At 47.7% G+C, this 26,088-nt stretch overlaps 5 protein-coding genes across 7 annotated transcripts; 2 read left to right on the top strand and 3 right to left on the bottom strand.

Annotated features, from left to right (window-relative positions):
* Positions 1–3,124: 3,124 nt before the first annotated feature.
* Positions 3,125–9,733, bottom strand: LOC115553566 (acyl-CoA dehydrogenase family member 11-like). Of its 3 annotated transcripts, none has more exons than XM_030369928.1 (5): positions 9,595–9,733; positions 6,280–6,438; positions 5,876–5,975; positions 5,579–5,696; positions 3,125–4,856 (listed from the first exon to the last, which is right to left on the bottom strand). In XM_030369928.1, exons 3-5 carry the CDS (start codon positions 5,960–5,962, stop codon positions 4,651–4,653), a joined length of 411 nt encoding a protein of 136 aa, XP_030225788.1. In that variant the 5' UTR covers positions 5,963–5,975; positions 6,280–6,438; positions 9,595–9,733; the 3' UTR covers positions 3,125–4,650. The 3 variants fall into 3 exon arrangements, with proteins under 3 accessions (XP_030225788.1, XP_030225789.1, XP_030225787.1); XM_030369929.1 differs by having other exon boundaries at positions 6,280–6,435; positions 9,595–9,732; XM_030369927.1 differs by lacking the exons at positions 6,280–6,438; positions 9,595–9,733 and having other exon boundaries at positions 5,876–6,258.
* LOC115553565 (uncharacterized) lies at positions 6,891–13,470 on the bottom strand. Its single transcript, XM_030369926.1, has 4 exons — positions 13,359–13,470; positions 9,436–9,893; positions 8,343–8,495; positions 6,891–7,608 (listed from the first exon to the last, which is right to left on the bottom strand). The coding sequence occupies exons 2-4, from the start codon at positions 9,880–9,882 to the stop codon at positions 7,579–7,581; spliced, it is 630 nt and encodes a 209-aa protein (XP_030225786.1). The 5' UTR covers positions 9,883–9,893; positions 13,359–13,470; the 3' UTR covers positions 6,891–7,578.
* Positions 10,821–12,847, top strand: LOC115553557 (E3 ubiquitin-protein ligase TRIM39-like). Its single transcript, XM_030369905.1, has 2 exons — positions 10,821–11,001; positions 11,104–12,847. Exon 2 carries the CDS (start codon positions 11,105–11,107, stop codon positions 12,725–12,727), a length of 1,623 nt encoding a protein of 540 aa, XP_030225765.1. The 5' UTR covers positions 10,821–11,001; position 11,104; the 3' UTR covers positions 12,728–12,847.
* Positions 13,471–13,633: 163 nt separating the features above from the next.
* On the bottom strand, positions 13,634–26,043 carry LOC115553567 (ATPase MORC2-like). Its single transcript, XM_030369930.1, has 4 exons — positions 26,003–26,043; positions 16,158–16,251; positions 15,396–15,584; positions 13,634–14,490 (listed from the first exon to the last, which is right to left on the bottom strand). The coding sequence occupies exons 2-4, from the start codon at positions 16,245–16,247 to the stop codon at positions 14,422–14,424; spliced, it is 348 nt and encodes a 115-aa protein (XP_030225790.1). The 5' UTR covers positions 16,248–16,251; positions 26,003–26,043; the 3' UTR covers positions 13,634–14,421.
* LOC115553553 (probable E3 ubiquitin-protein ligase TRIML1) lies at positions 21,822–24,409 on the top strand. Its single transcript, XM_030369901.1, has 2 exons — positions 21,822–21,948; positions 22,052–24,409. Exon 2 carries the CDS (start codon positions 22,053–22,055, stop codon positions 23,679–23,681), a length of 1,629 nt encoding a protein of 542 aa, XP_030225761.1. The 5' UTR covers positions 21,822–21,948; position 22,052; the 3' UTR covers positions 23,682–24,409.
* Positions 26,044–26,088: the final 45 nt, after the last annotated feature.

Below are 26,088 nucleotides of genomic sequence, written 5' to 3'. Positions count from 1 at the left end.
GGTAACTACCGTTCTGAAACGGTAATGTCATGGCATATGCCTTTCTGGAACGGTAACTACCGTTCTGAAACGGTAACTGCCGTTCAGGTGGAACGGTAACTGCAGTTCCCAACAATGGTATGTGACACCAGCATAACTCCTCCGTATAATTTCAAGACAGGTATTGCCATAAATGTAAAGGTATATATATTTGGTATTTATCGATACAATATCACAACATAACGCCGTAAATAAAGGGATTAACACGTTTCTCTCGTCCGTGCTGTTGTAAGGATATTTCCGATCTGTTTGTTGTTGCTTTTGTAATGACAGATGTTTTTGAAAACAGCCGGACTTGCTCCGGTGACGGTAGTTATAGCCTAGCCTTCTAGGTGGCCATAGAGCTATAGTCTATTGCTTTGTTCCAATATCCATACTATCCGCAGTCATTATACTTTATTTTAGTATGACTTCTTTTTTATATAGTTTGAGTACGTAGTGCGTTGCAATTAAGATCAGGGCGAAAGGAAGTGTAGTGAAAGGACCCGGATGGTATACTCAAAACGGTCAAACCGATGAGTGTGGATTGATGTACACCTTTCGTGCTCCACGGCAGCGATCTTAGCTACGTAGCTGAAGAGGCGGAGCCAGGCTGAGCCAACGTCGGCGCATTTTCTTTAATAGGTCCATGCATTTTCCACGTATCCTGCATTAATGGAGTCATTTTGTAGTTGTAATAGCTTTATAACTACTATGTGTAAAGAGTTCACCGTTCAAAGCGAGATGTTTATTGCGGTTGCGATCGTAGTTTCCGGTTAGTGCACCAGAGCCAGGTCCCTATAGGGGTGGCACTGTAGGCTATGGCTAGACAGTCATCCATTTTTCCACTCGTGTTTTATCAAGATGTTCTAGTAGCGTAGCCTATAATAAAGCCTACTGTATGACTGCTTCAGCTCATAACTATTCAATAGGCCAAATATTAAGTTTTGCAACCAGTTTCTACAGTTTTTTTAACGCTCCTTCAACGCTGACTCTGACTCCACCCATTCCAAGTACCTGGACGCGCAATCATGCACGAGCGCGAACAGAGATGCGCGAGAGCGAGCCAGGCTAGCGTAGGTTTTCGTTTAACAACATGGCACTACATTCAGCTGTAAGTTGCACCCAGTACCGCGGGAAGTAGAGGTGCTGGGGGTGCTGCAACACCCCCTGTCCGAGGCCCTGTCTTATCACAGAAAACGATCATTTCTAAAAACTCCGGCCAAAGTGGAGATTTCTGAAAACGCCGGTTATGTGTTGTCGTGTCAACGGTGAGAAACGGGATTTTAGGTTCTGAAGCGTCACATTATACACCAGGAAATGCTTAACGTCATGTGAGCGCCCGCTGTACCGTATTGGTCCGAATATAAACACAAACCCCATTGTAAGACGACCTATATTTGGAAAAAAGATTTGAAGACCAGATCCGGTCTTTATGAATAAATAAATTGTATTCATTGAAATAATATACGAAAATAAAAAGGCATCGAATAAAACACTGCATTGCCACTAAACAGTAGTGCAAATAGGCCGTACTGATGTGTACACCAAAGACTATTCCTGACACTCCTCTGCCCCGCTGTGTTCGCTCTGGCTGTGGTCGCTCCGAACTGTTTCGGCCCGTGGCAAAGCGAGTCATCCTTGCTGCTGTCCAAGGCATTTTGAGACGCAGCATTTATTTAATGCTCATATGACCTAGTGCTGAAAAAAGGTTATATGAAAAAGTGTGAGGGTAGCGGTGGTGCGCTAAACTTGTTCTGTGAGCAGCTGGATGTGAACGATCGATTTTCAACTGTGCGCGCATGCACTGGTGTAATTGAGCTGCGCTGCTATATATCTTTTTTATCAATGTAACGAGTTACGAGAATACGTTCTCGCTGCTATGGTTGCACCAGATGTTATAAACATTAAACGGTCACATAAATCATTACTATTTTTAGAAAATGTATGTTTGTTTCATATAATTGTATTGGAAGTCCTGGTTTTCACTAGGGTTGCCGCGGTGTGGACATTTTCACACCGAGTAATACACTCGTCTCCACACCGGTATTACCGAGTATAAACGGTATAAACTTTGAAACTAGGTCAACCGCCACACAAGCATCGGTTTTTAGACCCTTCTCGTCCTTCAGTTGCCGCCAACGTTCGAAAGCAGCGCCTAGGATTATTCTTGATTTCAGTTTTTCTCTTTCAGCGTTTTTATTATCAATTACTCTCTGAAAAAGAGTTTTCCTTCTCCTTGCTGGTGGTGGTGGTGGTGGTGGGGATGGTGGCGTCTTGTCTGCCATGGAAATTGTCTTCTACTGCTAGGTCCAAATGTGGATTAACTAGTTCCAGTAGCTACCGCAGGATAACAACAAACAGGAGCTTGCTCTGGGTCACGAGCTCTGGGTCACGAGTACTGCACGAAGGGGTCGCGCGCGGGGCGCGGGGGAGGGGGAGTGCAGTACGACCGTTTGATTGACGTACTTACTGTCCAATGCAACTCGGTGGCAATGGAAATGATTGGCTGGAGTTTTTCGAGCCCTGCCCGTTCCACAGATGATTGACTTGTTTAATTTTCATGTCAGTACTTCTAACTCAGTGGCTGTAAGCGGGTTATGATAAGGATTTCAAGTAATTTTGCAAAAATGGCCAAAAAAGCGAATCACCTACCCAACCTTTAACGTTCTCATTCGCGTCTGCGTTAAGGAGCGACAACAACACACTACGACGTCCTTCAGAAATATTCTTCTTACTTTACATGTGAGCATCTGTATCAAATACAATACTAAACAATTAAAAAACAATTAACTAATTCACACTAACGCAACGAAACGACAAATTCTTACCGTCTCTGTTGTTTTCCTTTCCTCTGTGCTCCGCTTCGTACCTTCAAAGTAAAAGTTCCACCTGCTCGCCAAGTCCTGCATCTGACCCGGGAAGGCGGTCAAAGGTCACCGCAGGGACCAGAGCAGTAGGGGTGGTGGAGCCCGTGCCCCCTCCCGTAAGCCTTTTAATGTTGAATAAGGATGTCTGACTAAAAATAATGATGAATTGCATTTGGGATACAACTTTTATAAAGAATCATTTACATGTTTACAAAGGACAGGAACGCTATGTGGGCGATGGACCAGGTTTATTATTTCATGTAAAGAGTTTTCAAAAAGACTGAAAACACATGCAGCGCCTAATAAAACATTTTTCATGACTTTAAAAATCAGACTGAGAGAAGAACTTGGGCACTGAAAGGGTGAGCAAACAGAAGAGTTCCCCAGAGAGCAACCTGGAGACAGAGACACACTGATAAAACCCAGTACAGGTCTGGTGCTCCAGGTGGCCACAGGACCACGACTTTAAAGGGGAGAAACTTAGTGTTTCATTACAGACTGGATCCTCTTCACACACAAAAGTACACGCACGCACACACACACACACACACACACACACACACACACACACACACACACACACACACACACACACACACACACACACACACACACACACACACACACACACACACACGGTATGATCTCATAACAGGTATAACATGTAATCATTCATCCACAGGTTATGTTGATGAACGATGGTTTCTGTAGTGATTGACTTATTTATGGGTCCCATCATGCCCTCTAGTGGCCTGGACGCCTGCTGAAGCGTATTTAATCGTCTCTGTGTTCTTCTGTAGTTCTCTAAAACTCTGTGGGTGTGTCTCTGAGGGCCAGACCAGCACCAGGAGCAGGAACCAGGAGCAGGATCTCACCAGCGGTGAGGAGTCAGACGGGGGGTGGAGGAGTCAAACGGGGAGGGGGAGGAGTCAGACGCGGAGGGGGAGGAGTCAGACGACGGTTAGAGATGTTTGGGATCGCTGCACAAGAGGAGGTACTGATACTGATCTTTCACCTTGATATAAAAAGGGTTGTAACTACTTTTTGGGTGAATAGCATTTACTTTAGCATTTCCTTATCATTACTTTAGCACTACTTTAGCATTTACTTTAGCATATCCTTAGCATTACTTAAGCTTTATTGTAGCATTTACTTTAGCGTTTCCTTTGCATTACTGTAGCATTACTGTAGCATTTACTTTAGCATTACTGTGGCATTTACTTTAGCATTACTTTAGCATTACTTTAGCATTACTGTAGCGCTTACTTTATCATTTCCTTCGTATTACTGTAGCATTTACTTTAGCACTACTCTGCATTATATCTTGTATCTCTTCCTTGACTGCTGCAAGGCCGTAACACAAGAATTTCCCCTCCGGGGGATTAACACAGTGTTAACTAATATAATCTAAATATTGACCATGAATCAATCCCTTCTCTTTTCCAATGGCGGCAACATTTCAGTTTGCTTAAATGCTTCGACCATCGGACTAAACTGAAGGATTTTGTAAAATAATCTGCCAAAATAACGGGACTATTTCAACCGGCAAAACAAACAAAGCTAGACTGCAGAACATCTCTGAAGTCCCGTTAAAGAGGTCACATGACCGGCCACCAGGTGTGGGGTGGTTTACCGTTAAAGAGGTCACATGACCGGCCACCAGGTGTGGGGTGGTTAACCGTTAAAGAGGTCACATGACCGGCCACCAGTTGTGGGGTGGTTTACCGTTACAAGCCGTTTGGGAGAACGACCCCTTATGACATCACAGGTGGGCGTGTCCACCTGTGACGTCAGGTCTGGGTCTGCGGGGAGGGCGGGGCCGTACCGGGGGGGGGGGTTCATGGCGGCCCACCACCCGGCCCAGGGGGAGGGTCATGTCGGTGTCCGTGGCGGAGGTGAACCACTTGAAGCCGTGGAGCCGGTAGGACCCGTCCGGCTGGGGCTCGGCCAGCGTCTCCGTGCCAGCGGCTGGACGGAGGGAAGGGAACGAGTCAGACCGCGGCGCACGCTACCGACCGCGGCGTACGCTACCGACCGCGGCGTACGGTACCGACCGCGGCGTACGCTACCGACCGCGGCGTACGGTACCGACCGCGGCGTACGCTACCGACCGCGGCGTACGGTACCGACCGCGGCGCACGGTACCGACCGCGGCGTACGCTACCGACCGCGGAGTACGCTACCGGCCGCGGCGTACGGTACCGACCGCGGAGTACGCTACCGACCGCGACGCACGGTACCGACCGCGGCGCACGGTACCGACCGCATCGCACGGTACTGACGGCGGCGTACGGTACTGACCATCATACCGACCGCAACGACAGACCCCAGGGGGGAAACGATATTCAAGATAGGGGGGAAGATAAATCGCAACGTATCAATTACACTTATTTTTTGGCCATCTCAACCAGCCAGGAAGCCGTATTAATAAACATCACTGTAGCGGAGAAGGAAAACGTGAAAAGTAAAATAAAATGTACTACAATAAAAAGAAAATACAAACAAATGACTTTAATGAACTATTGTAAGGACTGCACCCCTAGCTCCTTAAGACTGGACTCAAATCGTCCGGATAAAGTAATATAATACAGATAAAGTAATATAATACAGATAAAGTAATATAACACTTTGTCACTCGTCTCTGTTGGCATTTACGAGGCAGGATGACGAGTGGAGCTCCGACTACTGACCCACGTCCGATCCGCCCCTCCGCTCGGTCATCCACTGGCCAGACGTCCAGAACCGCTCGGGGTCGCGAGAGGTCAACCTCCTGTAGGCGGAGTCAACGGCCGGCGGCACCCCGAGAGACTGCGGCGCGCCGTGATTGGTTCACGAACAAACTGCTTCACGATCCACTTATACACAATATTCACTAATAACTATTACAGCTATTACTATTATTATTACTGCACTTGTGTCCCCAGACGGTCAGTAGTGGAACAGTGTGCAGCTCAAAGAGCAGAGAGGTGAATCGATCAGTATCACACCTGGATGACCTTGGCCGCTCCGTCGGTCATGGCCAGAGGACAGGTGAACAGACCGGACGACGGGGAGTAGAGGAACAGCTTACTCATCTGGTGGACGCGACTACAGACAGACAGACAGACAGACAGACAGACAGACAGACAGACAGACAGACAGACAGACAGACAGACAGGTAGACAGAGAGAAGGAGAGACAGACATGGCCATGATAACTAGGATCTTAAATACGGTGTAACCTCAGACTAGAGTTTCACACTTGACCCGTTCATAAAGGGTTGCAAATCTGAATTTAAATATCAGATGTACCTTCTTCATCACGGATGGGAAACATGGGAATCACTGCAGAACGTACCGAGCAGTAATACAAAAGAGACGCAACATGGAAACGAGAGTTGGATTCCCCTGACCTCCATTCACCACACGACCTCTCGTAGCCGATGGCGACCAGCGGCTACGAGGTCAAAGGGGAGGAGCCTGGGGGGGTTGACCTCACACTCTCACCCCCAGGCGTCCACCTCACCTGAGATCCTCTCCCCAAACGCCTGCAGGTCTGAGAACACTGCCTGCTGGAGACACACATCAGACCATACACATCAGAGCATGTATTGACGCGTCTGCGTCAATACAGCGACAAAAACACACTACGACGTGCTTCAGAAATATTTTTCTTAGTTTACATGTGAGTACCTGTATCGAATACAATACTAAACAATTCAAAAACAATAAACTACGAAACGACAAAGTCTTACCGTCTCTGTTGTTTTCCTTTCCTCTGGGGTCCCCTTCATACCTTCAAAGTAAAAGTTCGACCTACTCGTCAAGCATCTGACCCGGGAAGGCGGTCAAAGGTCACCGCAGAGACCAGAGGGGTAGGGGTGGTGGAGCCCGGGGTGCCTCCCATAAACATTTTGTGTTGAATTAGGATGTCAAAATAATAATAATGGTATAATAATAATAGCATTTGGGATACAACTTTTATAAAGAATCATTTACATGTTTACAAAGGACAGGAACGCTATGTGGGCGATGAACCAGGTTTATTATTTCATGTAAAGAGTTTTCAAAAAGACTGAAAACACATGCAGCGCCTAATAAAACATTTTTCATGACTTTAAAAATCAGACTGAGAGTAGAACTTGGGCACTGAAAGGGTGAGCAAACAGAAGAGTTCCCCAGAGAGCAACCTGGAGACAGAGACACACTGATAAAACCCAGTACAGGTCTGGTGCTCCAGGACGATGCCTTTAAAGGAGAGAAACTTAGTGTTTCATCACAGACTGGATCCTCTTCACACACACAAGTACACACACACACACACACACAAACGTCTCACACACACACACACACACACACACACACACGGTGTGATCATAACAGGTATAACATGTAATCATTCATCCACAGGTTATGTTGATGAACGATGGTTTCTGTAGTGATTGACTTATTTATGGGTCCCATCATGCCCTCTAGTGGCCTGGACGCCTACTGAAGCGTATTTAATCGTCTCTGTGTTCTTCTGTAGTTCTCTAAAACTCTGTGGGTGTGTCTCTGAGGGCCAGACCAGCAACAGGAGCAGGAACCAGGAGCAGGATCTCACCAGCGGTCTTTGGGCGTGGATCTCGGGACGTAGTCGAACTTGACCTTCCAGCGGACGCTCTTCTTGTTCACCTCCACTGCCACCACCTTCCCCGTGAACCACTCCATGTTCACCCGCACCTCCACCTGCATGCCCTTGTCTGCAGGGACACAGAGCATCAGTCTCTGCTCTCCAGAACCTGACCCGCTCTTCAGTGTGTTCTTAAGAACCTGAACCCTTCATCAGTCTCTGCTCTCCAGAACCTGACCCGCTCTTCAGTGTGTTCTTAAGAACCTGAACCGTTCATCAGTCTCTGCTCTCCAGAACCTGACCCGCTCTTCAGTGTGTTCTTAAGAACCTGAACCGCTCATCAGTCTCTGCTCTAAAGAACCTGATCCGCTCTTCAGTGTGTTCTTAAGAACCTGAACCCTTCATCAGTCTCTGCTCTAAAGAAGCTGACCCGCTCTTCAGTGTGTTGTTAAGAACCTGAACCGTTCATTAGTCTCTGCTCTCCAGAACCTGACCCGCTCTTCAGTGTGTTCTTAAGAACCTGAACCGTTCATCAGTCTCTCCTCTCCAGAACCTGACCCGCTCTTCAGTGTGTTCTTAAGAACCAGAACAGATCATCAGTCTCTGCTCTAAAGAACCTGACCCGCTCTTCAGTGTGTTCTGAAGAACCAGAACCGTTCATCAGTCTCTGCTCTAAAGAACCTGATCCGCTCTTCAGTGTGTTCTTAAGAACCTGAACCTGAAGATAGCCACTGGGCTGGCGTTTAGATCCAATATGGCCGCCGGTCTAGCGTCTAGATCCAAGATGGCCGCCAGGCTAGCGTCTAGATCCAAGATGGCTGCCGGGTGCATCAGCCCCCTGGGTGGGGGGTGGGAGCCACTGACCCGGTGCGCTGGCAGGCCGTCCAGCAGCAGCTCCGCAGTGGGCATCTGGCGGGTCCCCAGTTTGTCCTTCAGCCGCTGGACCTCGATGCCCTCCAGCCGGCCCTGGGGGTCCCGGCGGACCTCAGCGTAGAACAGGGACACACCCCGGCTGCCCTGGGGGGGGGAGGAGTCAGACGGGGGGAGGAGTCAGACGGGGAGGGGGAGGAGTCCGACGGGGAGGGGGAGGAGTCAGGTGGGGGAGGAGTCAGACGGGGGGAGGAGGATTCAGACGGGGAGGGGGAGGAGTCAGACGGGGAGGGGGAGGGGTCAGACGACGGTTAGAGATGTTTGGGATCGCTGCACAAGAGGAGGTACTGATACTGATCTTTCACCTTGATAAAAAAGGGTTGTAACAACTTTTGGGGTGAATAGCATTTACTTTAGCATTTCCTTAGCATTACTTTAGCACTACTTACTTTAGCACTACTTTAGCATATCCTTAGCATTACTCAAGCTTTATTGTAGCATTTACTTTAGCGTTTCCTTTGCATTACTGTAGCGTTACTGTCGCATTTACTTTAGCATTACTTTAGCATTACTGTAGCGCTTACTTTATCATTTCCTTCGTATTACTGTAGCATTTACTTTAACACTACTTTGTATTATATCTTGTATCTCTTCTTTGGCTTCTACAATGCCGTAACACAAGAACTTCCACTCCGGGGGATTAACACAGTGTTAACTAATCTAATCTAAATATTGACCATGAATCAATCCCTTCTCTTTTCCAATGGCTGCAACATTTCAGTTTGCTTAAATGCTTCGACCATTGGACTAAACTGAAGGATTCCGTAAAATAATCTGCCAAAATAACGGGACTATTTCAACCGGCAAAACAAACAAAGCTAGACAGCAGAACGTCCCTGAAGTCCCGTTAAAGAGGTCACATGACCTGCCACCAGGTGTGGGGGGGTTTACCGTTACAAGCCGTTTTGGAAAACGACCCCTTATGACATCACCGGTGGGCGTGTCCACCTGTGACGTCACCTGGTGGCATGTCACGGGGCCGTTAGCAGACGTCAGGTCTGGGTCTGCGGGGACGGCGGGGCCATACCGGGGGGGTGGATCCATCGCGGCCCACCACCCGGCCCAGGGGGAGGGTCATGTCGGCGTCCGTGGCGGAGGTGAACCACTTGAAGCCGTGGAGCCGGTAGGACCCGTCCGGCTGTGGCTCGGCTTCAGCGACGTCCTCCCCGACTCGTCTGATCCTTACCTGGGGGGGCAGGTGTCTCCTGAGATACCTGCCTAGCAGAGGGTCTTCTAGAAAGGGGTTCTTCAGCTGAGGCTGGGCCTGGAAGAACAGACCGGTCCTGGATCTGGAGAACAGCGGGGGGGCGTGGGGGTCCCGGGCGGCGGCCTCGTTGGGGGCAGAGGTCCCTGGCTGGACGGCGCTGACCCCTCTGACCTGCAGGGCGGGTCTACAGGTGGGCTGACTCCGGAGGAGGAACCTCAGCCAGGCTGCACTCGTGTTGTGGTTCAGACGCATCGACCCGGCGGACATGTTGGTCACAGCTGAGAGGGGGAGAGGGAGGGAGGGAGGGGGAGAGGGGGAGAGAGAGAGAGAGAGAGAGAGAGAGAGAGAGAGAGAGAGAGAGACATTTTTTATGCTGAGTTGTTGGTATGGTGATACCTATTTGTTTGTGCGTTTCCTGTGTTTGTGTGTATAAAGAACCATACATGATTCACACAGCCATCGTACCCAAAAAGGGTGTTTTCCAGTGTTTTCATTTCGCTCAGTCACACCTTGATAATCACACCTTAATAATCACACCTTGATAACCCGAAATAACAAATACAACTTAACTACGAAACCAGTCCGTCACTTCAGACTTTCACGCTGTTTGTCCCTGGCACAGAAAGGCTACCCATAATGCACCATCAGTTATATTGTGACATGGTTAACTGCCACGGCACATTTTAGTTTTGCTGTTTGTTTTTCTCTGTGCTGGCATTGACTGTGTTGTCTCTGAATAGTGAACCTGTTGGTCTGGTCCGTCTGCCCTACCCCGAGTCACATGATGCAGCGGCTTTATGAGCTTACAGTCTGGGAGTTAAGCCTTATGTAACTACGTTACCAACTACTACTAACTACTACTATTGAGTTAACTAAGTTAACTCAATATTAAAACAAAAAACATACTAGCACATATACCCTGGGCATACTGGGAGAGGCTTGTTTTTATTAAAGACTAGAAAGAAAAATACCAGCCTCAGGAAAAGTCAAGTCAATTGTTTTTTTATTGCTCTTAATCCCAGTTACAGTAGAAAATCCCCATTAAATCACAAAATGTCTCTAGTTTTTCACCAGCTCTTGGTCTGTGTTTTGTCATGTATGGTGTTTCAAACACAAATCAACGTATTTGAATTACAACGCATGAATGCACCCTAAGCCAGAGTGTGAAAGTTGAAACGACAGTGAGCCGTGTGTCCGTGGGGGCGGAGCCAGGTGGTAGGGGCGGAGCCAGGTGTTTGGGGAGGAGCCAGAGGAGAGGACGTCATGTTCAAGAAACGAAACTTAAGGATCATAGAAACCAAAGCCATCCGACGTGGAAGCAGTTCTCTCTTTCAGGAGGAAAGAAGCATTTTGGAAAACATCGTCTGACACAGAAACCACAACAAGGTGAGTAAATCAGCACAACTTTGAGAAAATGTTTAACCTCTCTTCCCCTTATGGAATTAGAACAATAATGGAATGTCTCAATACATGAACCTTGTCTTCTAGGATGGCCTCTGCTAACACTTCCTGGTCTGAAGAGAACTTTTCCTGTCCCATCTGTCTGGATGTGTTCAGCAGCCCAGTTTCCACACCGTGTGGACACAACTTCTGCGGAACCTGCATTAATAAATACTGGGATGAACAAGTCCAGTGCAAATGTCCTGTTTGTAACAAGATTTTCGACGCTAGACCTGATCCACAGGTCAATATCCTTGTATCAGAGATGGCTGATCTGTTTAGAACGACCGTACGAGTTAAGGAGCAGCCTTGTTTTGAACCAGGAGAAGTTCCCTGTGACGTCTGCACTGGGACCCAGCTGAAGGCTGTGAAGTCCTGCCTAGTGTGTCTTATCTCTTACTGCCAAACCCACCTGGAGCGACATCAGAGAGTCGCAGTCCTGAAGAAACATCGGCTGGTCGAGCCTATGGACCGTCTGGAAGACAGGATGTGTAAGAAACACGACCGACTTCTGGAGCTCTTCTGCCAGACTGAACAGGAGTGTGTGTGTCAGTACTGCACAGAGACAGACCACAAGTCCCACCCTGTTGTCCCTTTAAAGGAGGAATATGAAGTGAAGACGGCCCTGCTGAGGAAAATAGTGGCTGAAGTTCAGCAGATGATCCGGGAGAGAAAACTAAAGATTAAGGAGATAAAAGACACGGTTGAATTTAGCAAGAAAGACGCAGACGGAGAGATAGCCGATGGTGGGCAGGTCTTCACTGCTTTGATGCGTCGCGTTGAAAAGTGCAGAGATGATTTCAACCAAACAGTTAAAGAGAGACTGAAAACCACAGAGAAACAAGCTGAAGACCTCATCAAAGAGCTGGAGCAGGAAATAGAAGATCTGACCAATAGAAGCTCAGAGGTGAAGCCACTCTCACACACTAAAGACCACCTCCACTTCCTCCAGGCCTTCAGATCCCTGAAGGATCCTCCACCCACCAGGGACTGGACCACGGTGGAGGTCCGTCCTCCGTCATACGCAGGGACCTTAAGGAGAACCCTGGATCAGCTGGAGGAGACACTGAACATGGAGATGAAGAAGCCGCCTGTTGCTGAACTGAAGAGGGTCCAGCAGTATGAAGTGGATGTGACTCTGGATCCTGATACAGCTTATCACAGGCTCATCCTGTCGGAGGATGGGAAACAAGTACATGATGGAGGTGTGAGGAAGAGACTCCCAGACAACCCTAAGAGATGTACAGAGTATACATGTGTCCTCACGCGGCAGAGCTTCTCCTCAGGGAGATTTTACTTTGAGGTCCAGGTTAAAGACAAGGCTGCATGGCGTTTAGGAGTGGCCAGAGAGTCCATCAACAGAAGAGGTGGGACAGGGTTAACCCCTGAGATGGGTTACTGGACTCTTAGCTACTACAAGAATCGATTGGAATTTAAAGATAACCCTGTTGTCCCTCTCCCTCTGAGAGCTGGGCTCCAGAAGGTGGGGGTGTTTGTTGATTATGATGAGGGTCTGGTCTCCTTCTATGATGTGGAAGCCAGGGTTCCTATCTACTCTGCTACTGGCTGCACCTTCACTGAGCCTCTCTATCCAATCTTCCATCCAGGTTCACATCAAGAAGGTAGAAACTCTGCCCCCCTGATCATCTCACCTGTCAATCAAACAGACTAGGACTCTACCATGGGAGATCTGAGAGAACTGCATTCATATCGTACTATTCACTGTTAATTAACAATAAAATGTAACAAAATGCAACTTACACTGTGTACTATAAAAAAATATGAATCATTATAACTGGTTAGACTACTCTTTAATGTTCAATGACTTCTTTCTGATCGTTTTTTAAATTCTATTAGGTTAGGTGAAAGTGTAAAATGTTATTTTTATTATTATTTTGATAGGGTTAGGGTAAAGGGTTAACCCTAACAACTAGTGACAACAAAGACAAGCCGATCAGAGAACCTTCAGCTGGTTAACCAATGCCTCTTCAAAACGGTTCTCTTGGAGGGTGACCGTGACATAGTCTCCCATTACCACTACGGTGCGTTTTAAATAGTTGTGCTCTGTGAGAAATATAATAATTATAACTTTTTGGTGAATCCAAAAGCGACTCAAACTGCACAAAACCATGTTGGCCCTTTAACGTTCTCATTCGGGACTACACACCCAAACAACACACTACGACGTCCTTCAGTAATATTCTTCTTGCTTTACATATGAGCATCTGTATCAAATACAATACTAAACAATTAAAAAACAATCAACTAATTAACACTAACGCAACGAAACGACAAAGTCTTACCGTCTCTGTTGTTTTCCTTTCCTCTTGGGTCCGCTTCATACCTTCAAAGTAAAAGTTCGACCTACTCGCCAACTAATGCATCTGACCCGGGAAGGCGGTCCAAGGTCACCTCAGGGACCAGAGGAGTAGGGGGGGGGGGGGGAGCCCGGGGCCCCGCCCATAAACCGTTTAGTGTTGAATAAGGATGTCTAACTAAAAATAATGATGACTTGCATTTGGGATACAACTTTTATAAAGAATCATTTACATGTTTACAAAGGACAGGAACGCTATGTGGCAATGAACCAGGTTTATTATTTCATGTAAAGAGTTTTCAAAAAGACTGAAAACACATGCAGCGCCTAATAAAACATTTTTCATGACTTTAAAAATCAGACTGAGAGAAGAACTTGGGCACTGAAAGGGTGAGCAAACAGAAGAGTTCCCCAGAGAGCAACCTGGAGACAGAGACACACTGATAAAACCCAGTACAGGTCTGGTGCTCCAGGTGGCCACAGGACCACGACTTTAAAGGAAAGAAACTTAGTGTTTCATTACAGACTGGATCCTCTTTATATATTTAGAGATATATATATATTGGCAAGTCAGATGATCCTTAATTGGTTGAAGATCAAACAGATATTGTGATTAATGTTGAAACCCAAGCCTCTGAACACAAGACAACTCTCAGAACCAACGAGCAGGAGCCAACGATTCAAACGTTAACAAACATATGTGGATATAAAAGTAGGAGAACACAAACCCCTGTTACCGTGGAGACGTCCCCACAGGACCGCACAGACCCCGCCCACAACGGAAAGTCAAATAAAAAGAACCATGGAGGCTGAAACCATCAAGAACCGGCGGAGAGCGGAGAGCGAAATGAAAGGAGCGCCGATGCAGACGTTTATACGGTCCCAAGGGCCCCTCTCTGGTGAGGGCCCCTCTCTGATGGGCTGAGGGCCCCTCTCTGATGAGGGCCCCTCTCTGATGAGGGCCCCTCTCTGGGGGGCTGGGGGCCCCTCTCTGGTGGGCTGAGGGCCCTCAGGAGAACCAAAGCTAGAGTCTTCAGGGGGCGGCGGCCTCAGTCCCCCCTGTTGAGCAGGTCCTCTATGTAGGCGTCCAGCTCATCGTCTGTGTTGATGTCGATGTCCTGGAGGAGGTGGAGGAATCAGTTAGAGAGGAGTTTACCTTTTAGTTCACCTTAAACAATCAGTTAGAGAGCACTTTACCTTTTAGTTCACGTTAAACAATCAGTTAGAGAGCAGTTTACCTTTTAGTTCACCTTAAACAATCAGTTAGAGAGCAGTTTACCTTTTAGTTCACCTTAAACAATCAGTTAGAGAGCAGTTTACCTTTTAGTTCACCTTAAACAATCAGTTAGAGAGCAGTTTACCTTTTAGTTCACCTTAAACAATCAGTTAGAGAGCAGTTTACCTTTTAGTTCACCTTAAACAATCAGTTAGAGAGCAGTTTACCTTTTAGTTCACCTTAAACAATCAGTTAGAGAGCAGTTTACCTTTTAGTTCACCTTAAACAATCAGTTAGAGAGCAGTTTACCTTTTAGTTCACCTTAAACAATCAGTTAGAGAGCAGTTTACCTTTTAGTTCACCTTAAACAATCAGTTAGAGAGCACTTTACCTTTTAGTTCACCTTAAACAATCAGTTAGAGAGCAGTTTACGTTTTAGTTCCTGTTAAAGGTACTGCTACTACAAGGTTAAAGGTCAAACATACTTTTTACTGGGAGAATGGTTCGGCTTCAAAGGGATTCTTGGTATTTTGCAGTTCATCTATACTATTAATGTTCGTGAGTTTTACAAAAAGACAATTCATCCATCCATACAGATCATTATAAGGATGTAGAAATGGTTTTAAACTATTTTTGTTTATTTTGATTCCATCCACCAATAAACGGTTTTGTTTGTCATTCTTCCAGCAGCCACTTGGGGCTCCGCCCCTTCAGGCTCCTCCCTCCCCCCTCAGGCTCCTCCCCCCTCAGGCTCCTCCCCCCCGTCTCCCAGAGGTGCCCCCCCTCCCCTCTGAGCCCAGACTTTACCTCTTGCACTTTCTGCAGCAGAGAGACGATGTTGGCCCTCAGCTTCTGCAGCTTCTCGTCCGCCTCCTTGAGTTTGGTCTCGGCGTTGCTGCTCTTCTCCTCCACAGCCTTGGCTTTGGCGTCCGCCCGGCTCTGGTACGAGTTACACAGCGACTGCAGGCCCAGCTCGTACTGCTGGAAATACTCCTTCTGCAGGCAGAGGATGGGGTTAGGGGGGCCGGGCCACTAGAGTACGGAGAGTAGTAACAGTGGTGGTAACAGTGGTAGTAACAGTGGTGGTAACAGTGGTAGTAACAGTGGTAGTAACAGTGGTGGTAACAGTGGTAGTAACAGTGGTGGTAACAGTGGTGGTAACAATGGTGGTAACAGTGGTGGTAACAGTGGTGGTAACAGTGGTAGTAACAGTGGTAGTAGTAGCAGCAGTAGTAACAGTAGTAGTATAGTAGCAGTAGAAGTACGGTAGCGGTAGTAGTGATAACAGCAGTAGTATAGCAGGAGTAGTGGTAGGAACAGTAGTGTAGTAGTAGTAGTAGTAGTACACAAATGGATACATTTAAATAAGAGTAAATAATACGAAAAAATAAATTAACTATACCATTACTAATCCACATTCTGACCATCAGTCTTAGTAAGACTGCTAGTCTTACAATCTGACTAGTCCCCCACTAGTTCTACTGGGGAGACTAGTCAGGTGGTTCGGGGGGCGTCCTGAGATCAGAGCCTAGCCTGAGAACCAAGATGGCGGCCGGGGGCGGAGCTCACCAGAGGGAACGCCACCAGTTCCTCCGCCGTCATACCGTTCACATCGTCCTTAGGGATCCGGAAATCAGGAGGGAAGAAGTAACGCAACATCGTCCTGCAGAGAGGGAGAGAGAGACAGACAGAGACAGACAGTGAGAGAGGAGACAGAGAGAGTGAACACAGACAGAGAGAGAGAGAGACAGAGAGGAGACAGAGAGAGAGAACACAGACAGAGAGAGAGAGAGAGAGAGAGAGACAGAGACAGACAGTGAGAGAGGAGACAAAGAGAGTGAACACAGACAGAGAGAGAGAGAGAGAGAGAGAGAGAGAGAGACAGAGAGAGAGAACACAGACAGAGAGAGAGAGAGAGAGAGAGAGAGACAGAGAGGAGACAGAGACAGAGGAGACAGAGAGGAGACAGAGAGAGTGAACACAGAGACAGAGAGAGACAGAGAGGAGAAAGAGAGGAGACAGAGAGGAGACCGACAGAGAGACAGAGAGAGTGAACACACAGAGACAGACAGACAGAGAGAGAGGAGACAGACAGAGAGAGTGAAGAGAGAGAGAGTGACCGAGAGAGACAGAGAGAGTGAGAGAGAGACAGAGAGGAGACAGAGAGAGAGAGAGAGAGAGAGAGAGAGACAGAGACAGAGACAGAGAGAGAGAGAGAGAGAGAGAGAGAGAACACAGAGACAGGGCGAGAGAGCGAGAGAGAGGAGACAGAGAGAGAGAGAGCCCAAGGATACCAAAACAGCCCTCATCACTTGGACCGTCCCTCCTCTCCCTCTCTGAACCCCAGCCCAGCGTTGCCATGACGCCCCGGATGCTGACCTCATCATGGAGACCATGCTGCCGGTGACCTCGCGGCTGGTCCCCGGCTGGGTGGTGTCGGGCTCCATGCGGGCGGGGCCCTTCTCCGCCTCCTGCTGGGTGTCGGGCGTCTGGGAGACGGGCGACGCCGGCCGCATTAACCGTACGTCCTCCCCCCCCTTAAACACCCTGCACACACACACACACACACACACACACACACACACACACACACACACACACACACACACACACACACACACACACACACACAGTATGATCATAACACGTATAACATGTAATCATTCATCCACAGGTTATGTTGATGAACGATGGTTTCTGTAGTGCTTGACTTATTTATGGGTCCCATCATGACCTCGAGTGGCCTGGACGCCTACTGAAGCGTATTTAATCGTCTTTGTGTTCTTCTGTAGTCTCTAAAACTCTGTGGGTGTGTCTCTGAGGGCCAGACCAGCAACAGGAGCAGGAACCAGGAGCAGGATCTCACCAGCGGTCTTTGGGCGTGGATCTCGGGACGTAGTCGAACTTGACCTTCCAGCGGACGCTCTTCTTGTTCAGCTCCACTGCCACCACCTTCCCCGTGAACCACTCCATGTTCACCCGCACCTCCACCTGCATGCCCTTGTCTGCAGGGACACAGAGCATCAGTCTCTGCTCTCCAGAACCTGACCCGCTCTTCACTGTGTTCTTAAGAACCTGAACCGTTCATCAGTCTCTGCTCTCCAGAACCTGATCCGCTCTTCAGTGTGTTCTTAAGAACCTGAACAGATCATCAGTCTCTGCTCTAAAGAACCTGACCCGCTCTTCAGTGTGTTCTTAAGAACCAGAACCGTTCATCAGTCTCTGCTCTAAAGAACCTGATCCGCTCTTCAGTGTGTTCTTAAGAACCTGAACCTGAAGATAGCCACTGGGCTAGCGTTTAGATCCAATATGGCCACCGGTCTAGCGTCTAGATCCAAGATGGCCGCCAGGCTAGCGTCTAGATCCAAGATGGCTGCCGGGTGCGTTAGCCCCCTGGGTGGGGGGTGGGGGGGGGAGCCACTGACCCGGTGCGCTGGCAGGCCGTCCAGCAGCAGCTCCACGGTGGGCATCTGGCGGGTCCCCAGTTTGTCCTTCAGCCGCTGGACCTCGATGCCCTCCAGCCGGCCCTGGGGGTCCCGGCGGACCTCAGCGTAGAACAGGGAGAGACCCCGGCTGCCCTGGGGGGGGGAGGAGTCAGACGGGGAGGGGGAGGAGTCCGACGGGGAGGGGGAGGAGTCAGGTGGGGGAGGAGTCAGACGGGGGGAGGAGGATTCAGACGGGGAGGGGGAGGGGTCAGACGACGGTTAGAGATGTTTGGGATCGCTGCACAAGAGGAGGTACTGATTCTGATCTTTCACCTTGATAAAAAAGGGTTGTAACAACTTTTGGGGTGAATAGCATTTACTTTAGCATATCCTTAGCATTACTTAAGCTTTATTGTAGCATTTACTTTAGCGTTTCCTTTGCATTACTGTAGCATTACTGTAGCATTTACTTTAGCATTACTTTAGCATTACTGTAGCGCCTACTTTATCATTTCCTTCGTATTACTGTAGCATTTACTTTTACACTACTTTGTATTATATCTTGTGTCTCTTCCTTGACTTCTACAATGCTGTAACACAAGAACTTCCCCCCTGGGGGATTAACACAGTGATAATAATCTAATCTAAATATTGACCATGAATCAATCCCTTCTCTTTTCCAATGGCGGCAACATTACAGTTTGCTCAAATGCTTCGACCATCGGACTAAACTGAAGGATTCTGTAAAATAATCTGCCAAAATAACGTGACTATTTCAACCGGCAAAACAAACAAAGCTAGACTGCAGAACGTCTCTGAAGTCCCGTTAAAGAGGTCACATGACCTGCCACCAGGTGTGGGGTGGTTTACCGTTAAAGAGGTCACATGACCTGCCACCAGGTGTGGGGGGATTTGCCGTTACAAGCCATTTTGGAAAACTACCCCTTATGACATCACAGGTGGGCGTGTCCACCTGTGATGTCACCTGGTGGCATGTCATGGACTAGGGGAACCCGCCCATGCAGGTATCGCGTCGGGACAAGGCGCCGGCTGCGTTGTCTCCTTGTCCCTCCTTGTCGTCTCCCGCTGCGTCGTCAGCGGCTGCGTCTCTTGCCGCGGCGACGGTGGGGGACGGCGCCGTCGGCCTACGCGAACGCGGGGACGGGCCGGCCCTGAATGCTGGCGACCTGTTGGGCACAGGAAGCGTCCGGGCGCCCAACCGTACCTGCGAGGGTAATGAACAAAGAGACGCAGGCCACAGTGGACACCGGCAGCGTGGTCACCCTCCTCCGCCCCGACCTGGCGGGGGGAAGGGAAGGGCCCCCCATGGAGGTGACGTGTGTACACGGGGACACCCGGACATACGGGACCTGCCACGTGGTCGTCCGGACACCACAGGGGGTGTTCACGGCTAGGGCAGGGATCGTGCCACGCCTCCCGGTGCCGCTACTGATCGGGAGGGATTGCCCGATATTTCGCCGGTTTTGGGACCCGGCGCGAGCATCCCGGGGCAGGAGAGATGCAGCCGCTGACGACGCAGCGGGAGACGACGCAGCCTTGTCCCGACGCGATACCTGCATGGGCGGGTTCCCCTACTACCGGGGGCCTGATCAAGCGGTGGAGGAGTGTGGCATCCCGCCACTTAAACCTCGGCCCGGGCGGGTCCGAGGTGGGGTGATTGACGGCGTATACCGCCGCCACCCACTGAGTGGCGACGAAGAGCATCACTCTCTCCCCAATCAGCGAGATTGGGGGACACCTGGCCGGAGGCAGTGGAGCCATTTTAAAAGGAGCAGGAGGACTGACATTGAAGGAAGGGGAACAAGAGGGAAGGAAGCGCTCGGGTCCGCGAGCGGCTAGAGGCTCACGGAGGCCCTAGAGACCGCGAGTTTAATGTCACACAGCCATCGTACCAAAAAGAGTTTTCCAGTGTTTTCATTTTGCTCAATCACACCTTGATAATCACACCTTGATAACCCTAAATAAAAACTAGAACTAAACTACGAAACCAGTCCGTCACTTCAGACTTTCACACTGTTTGTCCCTGGCACAGAAAGGCTACCCATAATGCACCATCAGTTATAAAGTGACATGGTTAACTGCCACGGCACATTTTAGATCTCTTTTGCTCTTTGTTTTTCTCTGTGCTGGCATTGACTGTGTTGTCTCTGAATAGTGACCCTTGGTCTGGTCCGTCTGCCCCACCCCGAGTCACATGATGCAGCTGCTTTATGAGGTTAGAGTCTGGGAGTTAAGCCTTATGTAACTACCCGGGTTGACTCAATATTAAATCACAAAACATACTAGCACATATACCCTGGGCATACAGGGAGAGGCTTGTTTTTATGAAGACTAGAAAGAAAAATACCAGCCTCAGGAAAGGTCAAGTCAAGTCAACTGTTTTTGTATTGCTCTTCCCAGTGGTGTAGTCTATTTTATTGTAGTGGGTATACTGTGATGATTCCCTCCCAGCCTCGTACAAACCCGTCCCACCGGTACGTGTACGTGTGTGGCGCTTATGGGGTGTCGCACCACACTCACCAACGCAGGGGTCTACAACCCGCTGATTTAAGAGTATAACGATTATCAACAATCATGGAAAGCTGAGTAGGTTTATCAGTTTTAATAACAGTATGAACAAACAGAACACAAAAATGACAAGTTGTCCGTTGTATATCTATAGTAGCAATAGCACATGCTAAACAAGGACAAAATCTACTCAAAATAATTTAATGAACTGTTTACAACCATGGCTAACCGGTGCATGAGAAGGAGATGACAGGAGACTAATGTTTCACTCTTTCAATTGCTCTAATTTGAGCTCTTACTGTTGTTATCTAACATACCATACAGTAATTGAATTGTGTAAAAGTGTGAAATTACTGCACCTTAAAAATGACCATGAATTAGCTATACTCTCATTTGCATAGTGATTAACATTATGAATTTCAATTGTGTATACCAACTGTATGTTGGCTGACATTTACGGAACTTTTTTTCCCTCCACTCTAAACAAGGATGCCTGTTTTTAAATTCCCTAGCCTGACACCCAGTCCGAAAGGCTGGCCAGGGGTTCTCATCTAAAAGTAACAAGGAGATACAAAGTGGGATTAAAACATTGTCTTCTGTTGACTACTTGTTATGTGGTTTACACATTAATATGGGAGGACTGGAGTGGACACGCACACACACGCACACAAGCGCGCACACACACGCGCACACACACGCGAGAAGGAGGGGCTCGGCCCGCCAACTAACGTGCAGAGATGCAGGGGCAGCTTCGCGCTTCGTAACAGAGACATGGCAGAGCCCTAGCGCGCAGGGGGAATTTTATGAATGGTGAATGTAGGAGATAACTTCCCCTGCTAAAAGTATTTTATTGCAGTTATACCCAACCGGTATTTGCGAAAAATAAACACAGAAGTGAAAGATCTGTCACAAGACGATTGATACGTATCCGTGCACATTTTTAAGTGGGTATACGCAAATCCTGGTGCGTTCCTAGTGGGTATACGGCGTATACCTGCGTATCACGTAGACTACACCACTGGCTCTTCCCAATTAAATGACTAAATGTCTCTAGTTTTTCACCAGCTCTTGGTCTGTGTTTTGTCATAGATGTTGTTTCAAATATATTTGAAAACAAATCAACGTATTTGAATTACAACACATAAATGCACCCAAAGCCAGAGTGTGAAAGTTGAAACAACAGTGAACTGTGTGTCCGTGGGGGAGGAGCCAGGTGTTAGTGGTGGAGCCAGGTGTTAGGGGAGGAGCCAGGTGTTAGGGGAGGAGCCAGAGGAGGGGACGACTTGTTCAAGAAACGAAACTTAAGGATCATAGAAACCAAAGGCATCCAACGCGGAAGCAGTTCTCTCTTTCAGGAGGAAAGAAGCATTTTGGAAAACATCGTCTGACACAGAAACCACAACAAGGTGAGTAAATCAGCACAACTTTGAGAAAAAGTTTGAACCTCTCTTCCCCTTATGGAATTAGAACAATAATGGAATATCTCAATACATGAACCTTGTCTTCTAGGATGGCCTCTGCTAACACTTCCTGGTCTGAAGAGAACTTTTCCTGTCCCATCTGTCTGGATGTGTTCAGCAGCCCAGTTTCCACACCGTGTGGACACAACTTCTGCAGAACCTGCATTAATAAATTCTGGGATGAACAAGTCCAGTGCAAATGTCCTATTTGTAACAAGATGTTCGACACTAGACCTGATCCACAGGTCAATATCTTTGTATCAGAGATGGCTGATCTGTTTAGAACGGCCGTACGAGTAAAGGAGCAGCCTTGTTATGAACCAGGAGAAGTTCCCTGTGACGTCTGCACTGGGACCCAGCTGAAGGCTGTGAAGTCCTGCCTAGTGTGTCTTATCTCTTACTGCCACACCCACCTGGAGCCACATCAGAGAGTTGCAGTCCTGAAGAAACATCGGCTGGTCGAGCCTATGGACCATCTGGAAGACAGGATGTGTAAGAAACACGACCGACTTCTGGAGTTCTTCTGCCAGACTGAACAGGAGTGTGTGTGTCAGTTCTGCACAGAGACAGACCACAAGTCCCATCCTGTTGTACCTCTAATGGAGGAATATGAAGTGAAGACGGCCCTGCTGGGGGAGATAGAGGCTGAAGTTCAGCAGATGATCCAGGAGAGAAAACTAAAGATTAAGGAGATAAAAGACATGGTTGAATTTCGCAAGAAAGACGCAGACGGAGTGATAGCCGATGGTGGGCAGGTCTTCACTGCTTTGATGCGTCGCGTTAAAAAGTGCAGAGATGATTTCAACCAAACAGTTAAAGAGAGACTGAAAACCACAGAGAAACAAGCTGAAGACCTCATCAAAGAGCTGGAGCAGGAAATAGAAGATCTGACCAATAGAAGCTCAGAGGTGAAGCCACTCTCACACACTAAAGACCACCTCCACTTCCTCCAGGCCTTCAGATCCCTGAAGGATCCTCCACCCACCAGGGACTGGACCACGGTGGAGGTCCGTCCTCCGTCATACGCAGGGACCTTGATGAGATCCCTGGATCAGCTGGAGGAGACACTGAACATGGAGATGAAGAAGCTGCGTGATGATGCTGAACTGAAGAGGGTCCAGCAGTACGAAGTGGATGTGACTCTGGATCCTGATACAGCTCATCCCAAGCTCTTCCTGTCTGAGGATGGGAAACAAGTACATGATGGAGGTGTGAGGAAGGAACTCCCAGACAACCCTAAGAGATTTACTTGGTTTACATGTGCTGTTCTCACGAGGCAGAGCTTCTCCTCAGGGAGATTTTACTTTGAGGTCCAGGTTAAAGACAAGACTGTATGGGGGTTAGGAGTGGCCAGAGAGTCCATAGACAAAACACGTTGGACCAGGTGGACCCCTGAGACGGGTTACTGGACTCTGGACTACAACAAGGATAAGTTGGTATTTAATGATAACCCTGATGTCCGTCTCCCTCTGAGAGCTCGGCTCCAGAAGGTGGGGGTGTTTGTTGATTATGATGAGGGTCTGCTCTCCTTCTATGATGTGGAAGCCAGGGTTCATATCTACTCTGCTACTGGGTGCGCCTTCACTGAGCCTCTCTATCCAATCCTCTATCCAGGTTTATGTGAAGGAGGTACAAACTCTGCCCCCCTGATCATCTCACATGTCAATCAAACAGACTAGGACTTTTGTTTGATAACAAAATAAACAAACAACCAAAATAACTAATGTTTCCTGAATTGGAATCTTTACCATGGGAGATCTGAGAGAACTGCATTCATATCGTACTATTCACTGTTAATTAACAACAACAAAATGTATTAAGCAACTTAGTGTGTACTATAAAAAATATGAATCATTATAACTGGTTAGACTACTCTTAAATGTTCAATGTATTTTTTCTGATCGTTCCTTAAATAGAATTAGGTTAGTTGAAAGTGTAAAATGTCATTTTTATTATTATTATCTTGATATAAACTAGTGACAACAAAGACAAGACGAGGTGCGCGCAGATGGCACTAGGGACGGGGGGGGATGTGACCCCCTCAGATTCATAGTGACCCCCGCCCCCCCCCCGCCACTGTCCCTACAAAAGGAGACAAACATCGCCGGTAAAACGGAGGCTTCCTCCTCTTGAAATGTCACTGGAACATGTCTTACAAACTGCATATGCTGATCTTTCTCCGAGACGGTGAAATACTTCCACACGACCGACATTTTCTTTCACTTTTATTTGTAAACAAACCACAAGTGCGCGCGGGCGGCTTCATTCTTTTTTCTATCGTATCACACCGCAAGCTTCCTCGGTCGCTATGCGACGTAAACGTGTTTGACGGACTATTTCTCTGCTGATCAACCCTACGAATGCTGGTAACAAATAGATTGCAAAAAGACACACCGTGTGAAGTTATTTTTTTGGCCATAGATTCCATATGCTAAAGACGTCTAGTTCACCGTCATGCAGGCTTCAGTAAAATAAATAGCGATTAGTTTTCGGAGCATCTAGGCCTATCTGCCTAAGCCCACGTTGAAATAATTTTGATGTTGAATGTTGATGATTGAATTTTCAGTTGTTGAAATAAACAGATAGAAATCATAAAAGCCTCTCCCTGTGTCATTGTGTGTGCGTGTATACGAGGTGCGTGTGTGCGTGCGTGATGGGTGAGGGTTTGTTTCCCTGGCACGAAAGGGGGAATAAATAACAATGCCTAAAAAAATAGCATCCGTATCGGCATCGGCTATCGGCCAAATTGTTATTTTAAACATCGTATCGGCCCAGGATTTCACACTCGGTGCCTCCCTAATTCAAACATTAAAATAACGGGAGAACTCACTCCTTACTCCCATTACAAATGATGCAGCAGTTCGCAAATATCCTGAACTGAAAGAGGAAGATTTGAGAGTCCAACTGGCATTGTTTAAAAACAAGTACAAGGTCAACACAACTGCAGATGCTGTGCATGCTTTGAAAGAAATGCCCCTGAAGTCTGTGGCCTGTTTGATCAGGTAGAGACACTAGTGAGATTGTTGATGGTGGTGCCCATATCATCTGCTGAGGCAGAGCGCAGTTTAAGTGGGTTACGCAGAATGAAGACACATGGTTGCGATCAACCACCTTGCAAAAAAGACTCAATGGCATTGCTTTGTGCCATATTCACCAAGAGAGTCTTGACGGACTGGACGGACAAGAAATTGCCCAGCAGTATGTTCAGGGTAATGAAAGGAGGAGAGATGTTTTTGGGTCCTTCAGTGAGTCTGCTTAGACAGTAAATTTGTTTGGCTTTTTGTTCCTTCATGTAAATATGTTGTTGCTTACACTTCTGAGTGTATACACAAATATTTAAATAAAACATTTGGCATAAGGCATGACGTTTCTTTGGGTGATTGCCATTCCAGACGAATATCAGCTTCATCATATATGGCTAGTGTTGATCAAGTAGGCCTTTGTTTAACAATGTTCACTGTTTATCCAGGATTTCCAATAAGAATTCTCCAATGGCTTTTTAGTGCAAACCATTGGCCCATAGGCTATTACGAAAGTAACTACTTGAGCGCTAGCTAAAGCCCAAATTACACATAAATAACTTATTGAGTTGAAATCATTTGCTGACAGCTTTGTCCCCCCCAGTTCAAAAATCCCATCTGCGCCCCTGGGTTAGAGAACCTTCAGCTGGTTAACGAATGCCTCTTCAAAACAGTCCTCTTGGAGGGTGACCGTGAGATAGTCTCCCATTACCACTACGGTGCGTTTTAAATAGTTGTGCTCGGTGAGAAATATAATAATTATAACTTTTAGGAGAATCGAAAAGCGCCTCAAACTGTATGCATAACCATGTTGGCCCTTTAACGTTCTCATTCGCGTCTGCTTTAAGCGACAACACTACGACGTCCTTCAGAAATATTCTCCTTACTTTACATGCGAGCATCTGTACAGGATACAAGACAAAAAAATTCAAAAACAATTAACAAATTAGCACTAGCGCAACAAAACGACAAAGTCCTACCGTCTCTGTTGTTTTCCTTTCCTCTGCGGTCCGCTTCGTACCTTCAAAGTAAAAGTTCGACCTACTCGCCAAGTCCTGCATCTGAC

Source organism: Gadus morhua, chromosome 11 (assembly GCF_902167405.1).
Source record: "Gadus morhua chromosome 11, gadMor3.0, whole genome shotgun sequence".
Lineage (NCBI taxonomy): Eukaryota > Metazoa > Chordata > Actinopteri > Gadiformes > Gadidae > Gadus > Gadus morhua.
The sequence above is the reverse complement of the archived record's forward strand: the minus strand, read 5'-3'. Positions and strand labels throughout refer to the sequence as shown.

Coding starts and splice junctions, on each gene's coding strand:
- LOC115553565 (XM_030369926.1), bottom strand. CDS start 9,882: ATGTCCGCCGGGTCGATGCGTCTGAACCACAACACGAGTGCAGCCTGG. Junction 8,496..9,435: donor GCGATGGATCCACCCCCCCG/GTATGGCCCCGC, acceptor TCCCCCCCCCAG/GGCAGCCGGGGTGTGTCCCT. Junction 7,609..8,342: donor ACGGCCTGCCAGCGCACCGG/GTCAGTGGCTCC, acceptor GTGTCCCTGCAG/ACAAGGGCATGCAGGTGGAG.
- LOC115553567 (XM_030369930.1), bottom strand. CDS start 16,247: ATGTTGCGTTACTTCTTCCCTCCTGATTTCCGGATCCCTAAGGACGAT. Junction 15,585..16,157: donor AACTGGTGGCGTTCCCTCTG/GTGAGCTCCGCC, acceptor CTCTGCCTGCAG/AAGGAGTATTTCCAGCAGTA. Junction 14,491..15,395: donor TGCTGCAGAAAGTGCAAGAG/GTAAAGTCTGGG, acceptor CACCTCCTCCAG/GACATCGACATCAACACAGA.
- LOC115553553 (XM_030369901.1), top strand. CDS start 22,053: ATGGCCTCTGCTAACACTTCCTGGTCTGAAGAGAACTTTTCCTGTCCC.
- LOC115553566 (XM_030369927.1), bottom strand. CDS start 6,079: ATGGCCATGTCTGTCTCTCCTTCTCTCTGTCTACCTGTCTGTCTGTCT. Junction 5,697..5,875: donor GAGCGGCCAAGGTCATCCAG/GTGTGATACTGA, acceptor GGCGCGCCGCAG/TCTCTCGGGGTGCCGCCGGC. Junction 4,857..5,578: donor GAGGGGCGGATCGGACGTGG/GTCAGTAGTCGG, acceptor CCCTCCGTCCAG/CCGCTGGCACGGAGACGCTG.
- LOC115553557 (XM_030369905.1), top strand. CDS start 11,105: ATGGCCTCTGCTAACACTTCCTGGTCTGAAGAGAACTTTTCCTGTCCC.